The 11,489-nt window shown below is 47.7% G+C and overlaps 1 protein-coding gene across 1 annotated transcript; it reads left to right on the top strand.

Annotated features, from left to right (window-relative positions):
• The first annotated feature begins 1,443 nt into the window (after positions 1-1,443).
• Positions 1,444-10,118, top strand: LOC118076058 (ras-related and estrogen-regulated growth inhibitor-like protein A). The gene is made up of 4 exons (XM_035098574.3): positions 1,444-1,961; positions 4,213-4,266; positions 5,665-5,741; positions 7,057-10,118. Exons 1-4 carry the CDS (start codon positions 1,847-1,849, stop codon positions 7,474-7,476), a joined length of 666 nt encoding a protein of 221 aa, XP_034954465.1. The 5' UTR covers positions 1,444-1,846; the 3' UTR covers positions 7,477-10,118.
• Positions 10,119-11,489: the final 1,371 nt, after the last annotated feature.

Raw genomic sequence — 11,489 nt, 5'->3', positions numbered from 1 at the left:
CAAAGGAAGTAATAGTAATACTCCATTCTGCCTTGCTTAGACCACACCTGGAGTACTGTGTCCCATTCTGGGCGCCAGAGTTTAAAAAGGATATTGACAAGCTGGAAGGTGCGCAGAGGAAGGCGACCAAGATGATCAAGGGTCTGGAAACCAAGTCTTGAGAGGAACAGTTGAGGGAGCTGGGTGTGTTCAGCCTGGAAAATTGGAGATAACCAGTGTCATCAAACCTCCTTGCAGATCTGATTCAAACAAATCAAGATGAACAATAAAAATATTGCCTGGAAATAGTGTGGGATGGTTTTTTTTATTATCTGGTCACAAGGTGGCAGCACCTCTCCTTAGTCTCTTCTCAGAGCTTGGAAAGAAGGAAGTGCCTTATTGGGAAGGCAGAATATGGGCTTGTCCACACTGGGCTTGTCCAAATGTGGGTTTGCCCCTGCATCTTTCCCCATTAATGTAGGGGGAGGGTGTCGCGGGGGAGCAAGGCAGTAGCTGCAGAGTGGTGCTACTCGGTCCAGCCAAGTCTGGGGGTGAATGTGAGACCTTAGAACACTAATTAAAATGTGAGCAAGGCTCTTTTGCTGCTCTAGCAGTATTGTTGTTGTTGTTGTTGTTGTTGTTGTTGTTGTTGTTGTTGTTGTTGTTGTTGTTGTTGCCAGATTTGTTCTGTTTAATCGTTCCGACATTTTTCAAGTTTTCATAAATCCCCTTATGAACATTTCAAATAAAACAAAACCGCAGTATCTTCTTTTTCAAATACTGTATGCAGAAGTATTTGTTAAACCACAATATTTATGCATCAGTGCTGCATAATATCTCTCTTCCAGTATCCTCTCTCTCTCTCTCATCACTTTCTTATTTATCTTCTGGAAATTTGTCCCCCCCCCCTTTCTTACCATTTTAAAACTTCCATAAAAATTATATGGAAATAACAATAACAACAAACAACAGCAGCAGCAGCAGCACCACCACCATAAATATTGCAATTAAGTAAAAACAATCCATTTGACTTCCTTGTATTGCTTCCACCCACTGCTGACGTCTTTAAAAAAATTCCTCTTTTGATGCCCTTTGCAATTTTCTCCCCAAAGCCCTGAATTGCTTCTTTCTCATAGACTGACATTTGTTCCACAGGGACTCGAAAGCTCAGTCTCTGCTTGGCACATACGTTAGGGCAACCAAAGGCATTGTCCGCACCAAGACATTCCTTCCAGGTGTTCTGCTCCCCTGCTGGGTGCTTATTATAGGAAGGGCGTTGCTCATCCATACATTTTTTATTTTTATTTTTTTTGCAGTCTCTGGACAATGGTCAGCGTGACGTAGTGGTTAAGAATTTCAGACTAGGAACTGGGAGACCAGTATTCAAATCCCACCCCCCTCACTCAACAGTGAAGCTCCCTGGGTGACCTTGGGCCAGTAGTTCACTCTCAGCCTAACCCACCTCACAGGGTCGTTGTGCGGATTCGGGGTGTGGGAACCATGTACTACCCTCCCACCAGCCTGTGTTCCCCCCTCCATTTCGCCCAGAGTTTCTCTTTCCACGGACGATCTGCTAAAAAACAAACAAAGACCCTGTCAAAAAATAGCCTGCTTGCAATATCTCAGTGACCTGTTTGCAATATTCAGGCTTCGTCGAACACAGAACGCACAGTGCAGAGCTGTTCCTGGCTGTTCCTGCCACTCAAGCAGCCGCCCCTCCTCTCCGCTATATAAAATACCAGCAGGCGAGACGGAGGGAGAGAGAAGCAAGAGGCAGAGGAAGGGAAGCACTTTGCCAAGAGGATCCGGCCGGCTGTGCCCTTTGAGCTCTCCGCTCGCTCTCTCCTCCGGGGGATTAAAACTCCAAATGTTGGTCAAGCTGAGGATGGCTTTCCAGCAGGCCGGGAAGATGTCCGAAGGGAGCCTGCCCAAACTGGAAGCCAATATCCTCGTCATTGGAGCTGGGAAGGTGGGCAAGTCAGGTGAGTGACCCACAGGTGCCGGCGTTGCATGCAGAGGGATTCCAGGTTCGATGATCCCTCTCTCATCTCCAAACAGAGCTGGGAATGACCCCACAGAGTTGCTGTGGGTTAGTCCCATCAGCTCTGACCATTGGGCCATGCTGGCTGGGGCTGCTGGGAGCTGTAGTCCAGAACATCTGGAGGGCATTGGAACGGAGAAGGATGGCGAGGAACCTTCAGCCCTCCAGATGTTGATGAGCTGCAACTCCCACCAGCCCCAGCAAGCATGGCCAGTGACCAGAGACTCGTCGTTTAGCAACATCTGGCGGGGGGGCAGGCAAAGGCTCCCCACACAAGGTGAGGACAAGACTGACCTATGCTCTGGCTCAGTATAGGGCAGCTTCCACAATTTTGCTATTGATTTTAAACAGGCCTCAAGCTAAGGACAGGTAGGTAGCCGTGTTGGTCTGAGTCGAAGCAAAATAGAAAAAAATTCCTTCAGTAGCACCTTAAAGACCAACTAAGTTTTTATTTTGGTATGAGCTTTCGTGTGCATGCACACGAAAGCTCATACCGAAATAAAAACTTAGTTGGTCTTTAAGGTGCTACTGAAGGAATTTTTTTCTATTTTGCTTCAAGCTAAGGAGTTGGCTTGGACCTGGACGGCTAAATGGTCCACGTGTTTGTAAGCACCTTGGGGCAGGGGTTTGGCTGCCTATTTGCTTATGCTACAATGTGCCCTCTTTGCTGACGATGCTGCATAAAGGAGCTGGTGTCGTGGAATTGTAGAGTTGGAAAAGACCCCAAGGGTCCAAGCCTCTGCAATGGAGGAATCACGGCCGTCCAACTTCTCTTTGAAGGAGAGTCCATTACTTTCGGAGATAGTGCGTTCCACCACCGAACAGCTCTTACTCTCAGAAAGCTTTTGCTAATGTTGAGTCGGGATGTCCTCCCACCTGAACCCATCGCTTTGGGTCCCACCCTCTGGAGCAGCAAAAAACCCAAGCTTGCTCCATCTTCCATGGGGCAGCCCTTCAGGTATTTGAAGGTGGGTCTCTTGTATTGCTTCTTAGTCATGTCACCATTATAGCCGTGAGCTAGGATAGGAAACACGGAATTGAATATCCAAAGCAAGCCCCTTGGTTTCCAACCAGGGGACAATAAGATCGACCTCCTTGCCAGGAGAAGCAGCACATTGAACACTCCAAAGGATGACTTCGCCGCTGCTGCTGCTTGTCAGCTTTTTATAAAATACCATCAACGTAAAGCCACTTTAGGGGTACGATTTGAAAACATAGTCCCCGTTGCAATCTAAAGGTAGTCTGCCGGGGAGAGGAGGGGAAAGGCGAGGGCTGTCTGTGGCTTTAGCACAGCTGTAGGGTTGACAGGTGTCCAAAACTTCTGGAGGGCACCAGGTTGGTGAAGGCTGCTGTATGAGTACTTTGGGCAGGGGCTTAGCCCTGTGGAAGGGACACCCTCAGAAAGTGGTGGGCTCTCCTTCATTAGGGGGGTTTTGAGCAGAGGTTGGGTGACCAACAGCCAGAGGGTTCTGTAGCAGTGACTCCTGCATTGCAGGGGTGTTGGGCTAAATGGCCTCTAGGGGTCCCTTCCAACTTTACAGTTTCTAGGATTCTGCAACGTGGGTGAAATGCCTACATTCTGAGTCAAGTGGGGCGTGATCACTTCAGAAGCAGCTGGGTGTCGTGTCAGGAGGGCCGCAAGGACGGGCCCATGGCTAAAACCACCTCTTTAACTCACAATCTGTCTCCTGCGCCCATTCTCATTGCTTTCCCCCTTCATGGAGCTGCACAGTATTGGAAGTGGGGGGAAAGGGCATGTCAGAATGGGGCTCTGGGGAAGTAGATGGCAAAGGAAGATTCCCCACTCCTCCCTCCCTCCCTCCCTCTCTCTCTGCGTGTGTGTGTGTGTGTAATTGTGATGGATCTGGGATTAATCCTCACTTGAGATGTGGCGACGTCACTTCTAGTCTGACCCAAATCAAATCATTCTTGTTACACCTATGAAGCTATGGATCTCACATCACCTTGGGCCAGTCCCTGCCTCTTAGCCTAACCTACCTCACAGGGATGTTGTTGTGGGGAATAAAACCATGGGGGGGGGGGCAGAACCGTGTGCACCACCTTGAGCTCCTTGGAGGGAAAAGTGAACTATAAATGCAATAATGAAACCAACCAGTAATTAAAGATTTATCGCCTATGGCAGCCAGATCAATGATGCCATCCTAATATTGCTGCTTCTTCCCACATTCTAGCTTTGACGGTTCGGTTTCTGACTCGGAGGTTTATTGGTGAATATGGGGATATTGGTAAGTGACCTTTCAGATCATCCTTTAGAGAATCTGCTCCCCCACCCCCACCCCCCACCCCCACCCCGATAATCAAATCTACAAATTATTTTTACGTTAAAATTATATACCACTTGGTTGTAATAAAACCTCAAAGTGATCTGCAGAAGTAATAAAGCTATTGTTGTTGGTTTTTTTGTAAAGCTCTCTGGGGTTTCATTGTGATCAAACAGTATATAACTCTTGAAAAATAAATAAATACTGTAGAATCCTTTTTGTCTTCCTTTTCCCTTCCCTTGCCTTGCCTCCCCTCCCTCATTTGAGCTTGTGCTATTCACCATCTCCCACCTCACAGGGTTGTTGTGGGGATAAAATAGGAGTCGGGGTGGTTGAAAAACCCCTTTGAATGCTTCCTCGAGATTCTTGAAGGAAAAGTGCAATAGATGCATAACGATAAATAAATAACCCTTCCTCCACCCACCCTACGCAAATATGGATTGTATGCAACTTTTCTACTTAGAAAGGTATAATTACATTGAAATTAGTGGACCTAAGTTAATTTTTAACACTGGAGATACCACGATATGGTCCTAATCTGCATAGGGGAGGGGCTCCCACAGCTGCAAGTCAGTGTGGTGTCATGGTTAGAGTGTCAGACCAGGACCTGGGTTCAAACCACGTGGCCATGAACCTCACTGGGTTCAAACCACGTGGCCATGAACCTCACTGGGCGACCTTGGCCCCCATCACTCACTCTCCACTTCACCTACCTCACAGGGTCGTTGTGAACTTAAAATGGGGAGGAGGAGAACTGTGCAAGCCAAATTGCGTTCCTTGGAGGTATAGAAAACAAAGGACATGAATCTGCATCAATCTGGAGCAGCATCGCGGCAGAATTAAAGCCTCCTACAGCGGGTGGCGCTGTGGTCTAAACCACGGAGCCTAGGGCTTGCCAATCAGAAGGTTGGCGGTTCGAATCCCTGCGACGTTGTGAGCTCCCATTGTTCTGTCCCTGCTCCTGCCCACCTAGCAGTTCAAAAGCATGTCAACGTGCAAGTAGATAAATAGGTACCGCTCTGGTGGGAGGGTAAACGGCGTTTCCGTGTGTTGCTCTGGTTCGCCAGAAGCGGCTTAGTCATGCTGGCCACATGACCCGGAAGCTGTACGCCGGCTCCCTCAGCCAGTAAAGCGAGATGAGCGCCGCAACCCCAGAGTCGTCTGCAACTGGACCTAATGGTCAGGGGTCTCTTTACCTTTACCTTTTACAGCCCCTATACAATCCATACAATCTGCCACAGAGTTAATGCACGCCCACCCTCAATTTATTATAGCCAACAGACCAGAAATAAGACCAGCTAATGTAGCCTGCGGCCTGCGTGGTTATTAACACATTTTCTCGCTACCTCTCCTCCCTTCCAGAATCAATTTACACCCACAAAGTGATAATGGCTGGCCAGGAAGCCTGTTTCAGCATATGGGACTCTGTCTGCCCCCAGGTAAGACATCACCATGCACAATTCTCCAAGGCAATTTCCACAACAGGCAAATGCCTGGCTGAAGCTGGCCTGCCAGCAGTGATGCTGTGGTTAGGGTGCTGGACTAGGAGCTGGGAGACCTGGGTTCAAATCCCCCCCACTCAACCGTGAAGCTCACTGGGCGTGACCTTGGGCCAGTCCCTTGCTGTCAGCCAACCTCACAGGGTTGTTGTAGGGATAAAATGGGGGGGGGGAGGTGGAGAAGTATGTACGCCGCCTCGAGCTCCCTGGAGGAAAGCTGGGGTATATAAATGTAATAAATAAATAACAATATGTAAATGGATAGGTTCCGAAGGTGGATTATTACTGCTGAGAGACGGGGGGGTTTCTTCTCGTGCTCTGAAATGATGTGGTGCAATTAGTCAAGAGACATACATGATGGGCAGGGAGGGAGAGAAAGCTCTTTTGGAGGCCTGAATAATTAATTTAATAGTTTGATTTCTGAAAGTCGATTTCCTGAAGGAGCATTAGGGGCTGGTGCCAGGGTGGTGTAGCGGTTAGAGCATCAAACTAGGGACCAGAGTTCAAATCCTCATTCAATTATGAAGTTCACTAGGTGGCCTTGGCCCAACCTGCCTAAGGTACTTCACAGGGGAGAGGGAAAATGGTGTACACCACCTTTGAATTCCTTGGAGGAGGAACAACAACAACAACAACAACAACAACAACAACAACAACAACAACAAATTTATTTATTTATTTATTTATTTATTTATTTATACCCCGCTCATCTGGCTGGGTTTCCCCAGCCACTCTGGGCAGCTCCCAACTGAATTATTAAAAACACAATACAGTATTAAACATTAAAAACTTCTCTAAACAGGGCTGCCTTCAGATGTCTTCTAAAAGTAAGATAGTTGCTAATTGCCTTGACCTCCGATGGGAGGGCGTTCCACAGTGCAGGTGCCACTACCGAGAAGGCCCTCCGCCTGGTTCCCTGTGGCCTCACTTCTCGCAGGGAGGGAACTGCCAGAAGGCCCTTGTGTCTGGGGTAAAGGATGGGGGTGGAGACGCTCCTTCAGGTATACTGGACCTTAGGGCTTTAAAGGTCAGCACTGACACTTTCAATTGTGCTGGGAAATGTACCGAGAGCCAATGTAGGTCTTTCAGGACCGGTATTATATGGTCTCGGCGGCCACTCCCAGCCACCAGTCTAGCTGCCGCATTCTGAATTAATTGCAGTTTCCAAGCCACCTTCAAAGGTAGCCCTACGTAGGAGGATGGGCAGTAAATAAAAGCGCCTCGCTAACTCCGGCCCTCCTTCAAATTTGTGCAGATGGCCAATTTCCAGGGTTGCCTGAACGAGAAGCAGCTCCGCTGGGCCGACGGCTTCGTTATCGTCTACAGCATCAGTGACCGCGCCAGCTTCCATTTCGCCCGCCAGCAGCTCCAGAGGATCAAGCAGCTGAAGAAGAGAGGAGGCGCCGAAAAGGTCCCCGTTATCCTGGTGGGGAACAAACGGGACTTGCAGCACCTGAGAACCGTCTCCAGCGAGGAAGGCCGCCTTCTGGCCCTCTCCACCGACGCGGGCTTCTTCGAGATCTCTGCCGCCGAGACCTACCATGGTGCCCTGGTGGTCTTCCACGAACTTCTGGACCTGGTACGGGACTCCAGGAGTGCCACCAAAAAGGCAGTGGGCATCCGGGGACTCGTACGCAGCATGTCAGCTGTGCTTGGGAGGAGAAGGACTGAATGAGTTTTGGTTGAGGGGAGCTGGGAGGAAAGAGAGGAACTAGGGAATTATGGGAGAGGAGCTCTGCACCCATCCCTAAGGAACATCGGGCGAAATGACCACAGAAGGATGGTGCGGAAAGCTTGCAAACCTTGGACATAGTTATGGAAAGCTACTTCCTGTTTACCACAGTCTCTGAGAGTAGCCGTCTCTTGCAAGCACGAAACAGAGGTTGGATGGCCCATCTCCCAGGGATTCTTTAGTTGTGGTTCCTGCTTTGCTAGGGGTTGGACTAGATGACCGCTTGGGGTGCCTTCCCCACTCCGTGAATCTGTGCGTCTTGGAAGCAGGAGCAATGCACACCTCCCGCGCAGTGTGACCAGGGTCTGGTGCTGCGGATCAGGAACGGTGCTGTGGGGGGAAAAAAGGACGAGGAAGGTGCTTTGGAGCATGTGCAGAGCACCACTTGCTTCATGGCGGAACAACAGCAAAAGCAGACACCGTGTCTCCGGAGTTAGAGGGTGGGTCTTGCGAGTCAGAGGCTGTGGCTTTTGCCCAGGAGAGGCCGGCATACATTAATCACTCTGCAGTGGCAGGGCTCGAAAGAGCAATTACGGCATTTGTGTGAAGGCATACTCTCGTCGCTGAGAAACCTTTTCGGAGGCTCTGCAGGGGTTGGAGAAAAGATTAGGTTGATTGGGTAGGAAATAGAGCTCAAATGGATCTCATGCCAGTTCAGTGCAAGAACCCTGCTGGATTGGACTGTGGGCACTAGCCACCCACCCAAAGCACTTTCTCTTTGATTTAAGTGCTCAAAGGTAGCTGGAGGCTTTGCCATGTTGTTTTAAATGTTATCTGCAATGCATGCTGAAAGCCACCCAGAAGGCGCCTGCTCTCGGTTGCATGCTATATAATTCCCCTTTTAAAAAGAGGGATGGAGAAGAGCTAAATAGCAAGGAGGAAAATTTCTAGTATTCTGTAATGTGTGTGTGCGTGGGGTTTCCCCCCCCTTCTTTTTATCCCCGGAAAGAAAACTAAAATGTTTACCATTATGTCCTTGTTTATCATATAAGTTTGGTTAAACCACTGGCTTTAGGAAGAAGACCTAAGAGTAGTCCTGACCACCAAATTTGCAATTATTATTATTATTATTATTATTATTATTATTATTATTATTATTTAAAATAGATGTCGAATATGAAGCTCTTATGGTCACGATCCAAACAGCCGCACTGCAAGTTCTTAGCCTTTACAGGATGCTTCTCAAATTGCAGACACACCATCCTGTTTGAGCAAATGACTTTGGAACGGACGGGCATTTCTAAAGCAGGACGGTGAAACATCATAGGGATCTGCTGCTCTTCAAAGCTGGCTGGGATTGGGAGGAGAGTCCAAAGTCCCATTGAGTGTACCTACCCAAAGTAGTTACAGCATTTGGATTCTGGTTGTGCTGAGTTGCCAGCCAGCCAGTTCTAGGGTTACCAACCAGCCAATATTTTGCCAAGACAAATAACCTAACCAGATTCAATCCCTAACCAGCCCAGAAGACTGGTCCATTTCAAATCCCACCAAATTGCTCCTCCCATCAGTTGTTCCCCAACTGCGCCTCTGACTGGGCTCCACCTTCTCCTCTGACATAAAACTGCCGTCCCCATCCAATCGCTTCTGGCCTCCTTGTGCTGAGGATGTGGCCTTGCCCAATGAGCCAGTATTTTTTAAGAGAGCAAGCATAGCTGCATTCTGCACATCAAGATTCTCCTGGGTAGCTTGCCTGATACACAGTGCTGTCAACTCCCCCCCCCCTTTTTTGCGGGAAATTCCCTTATTCAGTGCCCTTACTTTCATATCCGGGAGTTGACAGCCCCATAGGATTCCTTAGCTTCAAATCCGGGGGTTGACATTTATGCTGATACAGCAAGCAAGGTTCTTCTGACGTTCCATCTTGCCCTCCTTTCCTCTTTGCTGCGCCCACCATTTATTTTTATTTCGAAACCACTGTGTGCACATCTGCACCATTAAGTGTACAGCTTAATGGAGAATGTCAGCATGGCAATGAAGGCTGGGGCTGATGAGAGTTGTAGTCCAGAACAGGGCAGGTTGGTGAAGGCCTAGGTGCTTTTCGATGTTTATTGAGCATTCAACCTGATTTGTCTGCAGGGAGATTAGATGATGACTGCTGTTTACTGAGCGGTCTATTTACTCTGATTTGTTTGTAGAGAGGTTAGACGACATCGCGTCAAAGCTAGCGTCATCCCAGACTTTCTAGTGCATTTCCTTATCCCGTCATTATTTGCAAAAAATAATTTCCATCTTTTTGTGAAAGCAGGTTTGCTGCTCATGACCTCCCAATGAACTATAACTGCCCAGCTTGCCATCATCCCACCCCAAAATAGCAGCAGCCCAGAAGCAGGGTGGCTTACAGCGCCCTGGAAGAAGACTGAACAGGTGCAGTCATTTTAGGCAGCGAGGAGACAGCGCCACATTTTGTCGTGGTTTCCTTTTGTTTTCATTTATTCAAAATTTGTTTTGGGGGGATTCTTGTTTACGTTCAAACCTACTGTATATTGTTATTTAACTGTTCTGTTGGAATGAAACTTTTGTAGAAGAAAACTCTCACTCTGTTGTATTGTTTGGATGAATAATAAAAAGTTTACTATTTATGATGACGGTGGTGGACTGTGGTGAACTTTCTTGGTTTGTTCCCAAAAATCTCCAAGCAGCGACAGACTCCACTCCAAAGGTTTCTGGTGCTTACTCAGGGCTCTGCTTGCTTGGAATGAGGGGCAGCGGAGATAGTGGTGTCTTTAGGATATATGGTTTTATTTACACATCTCTACAACCTGAGCATAGGACGGAGGGGGTCACGGCGTCAACACCCCAACAGATCTTGCTTCTCCTTCACTCACAGCTTTGGATCCAGCACAGAGCAAGCTGGTCTCTGTGTCTCCAGCTTCCAGCCTGCTTTTCCAACTCACATTCACCGCACTGGCTGTTCTTCTCCTCCCTAGCATTACATTTCCAAAAATTAAAAAAGCAGTTCTTTTAAACCTTCAGACCTTCCTTCCCTCCATGGGTTCCATTTCTATCTTTTGTTCCTGCATCTTTTAATGTAGTAATCCAGGCATCCCCAAATTGCGGCCCTCCAGATGTTTTGGCCTACAACTCCCATGACCCCTAGCTAACAGGACCAGTGGTCAGGGAAGATGGGAATTGTAGTCCAAAACATCTGGAGGGCTGAAGTTTGGGGATGCCTGTAGTAATCTATCCTTTATACAATCATGGTTTTCAAAGTTCATGTTACTTTACAAGTGTCCTTGTACAGTATCTCTGCCAAAGATTTCAACTGTTTACAGTGGTCTCTCAAATAGGTTAAAAAATTATTCCAGTCTTTTAGAAATACTTGGTCTTCCTGGTTTCTGATCTTTCCCATCAGTCTTGCCATTTCTGCATATTCCATCAGCTTGGTCACTTTTCTCTGGTCGGCACTTTTTCTTCTTTCCATCTCTGGGCTAGGAGCATCCTTGCCGCTGTCGTTGCCTACATAAACAGTCTTTTATTTTATTTTTCTGGTAGTTCCATGCCTGTAATACCTAACATTTTTATGGATTTTTAACAAAAGTTATCTTAAGCATTTCCCCCAGCTCATTATATATCATTTCGCAGAAAGCTTTTACCTCCCCACATGTCCACCACATATGATAAAAGGTACCCTCTTTCCTTTTACATTTCCAGCAAACATTTTCTCAATTTTACTGGGTGCAATCTCACTCACTCTTTTGGAATGCTGATGAGGACACTTAAGTGACCAGCTAAGGTTGTCCTCTTACCTCTTCCTTATCTGACTTGTTCAGCAATCTCCTCTGTTAGATTCTAACCCTCCCTGGGTATAGGACTGGAAGGGGCTCATCCAGACTGCCCCCCTCCAAGTCCCACATCAATCCATACAGCCCCTGCCTGGAAGCTGCCTAATAAATCAAGCACTGCACTGCAAATTGAAATTCCCTTTGAAACACATTTTCACCACTATTATTCTCTAG

Source organism: Zootoca vivipara, chromosome 16 (genome assembly GCF_965207765.1).
Source record: "Zootoca vivipara chromosome 16, rZooViv2.hap1.1, whole genome shotgun sequence".
Taxonomy (NCBI): domain Eukaryota; kingdom Metazoa; phylum Chordata; class Lepidosauria; order Squamata; family Lacertidae; genus Zootoca; species Zootoca vivipara.
This window is presented reverse-complemented; position numbering and strand designations above follow the sequence as displayed.

What these genes read in the sequence shown, in the direction of transcription:
- LOC118076058 (XM_035098574.3), top strand. Translation starts at nt 1,847, where the DNA reads ATGTTGGTCAAGCTGAGGATGGCTTTCCAGCAGGCCGGGAAGATGTCC. An exon ending in TGGGAAGGTGGGCAAGTCAG is followed by an intron (nt 1,962 to 4,212) that starts GTGAGTGACCCA and finishes CCCACATTCTAG; the next exon opens with CTTTGACGGTTCGGTTTCTG. An exon ending in GGGACTCTGTCTGCCCCCAG is followed by an intron (nt 5,742 to 7,056) that starts GTAAGACATCAC and finishes AAATTTGTGCAG; the next exon opens with ATGGCCAATTTCCAGGGTTG.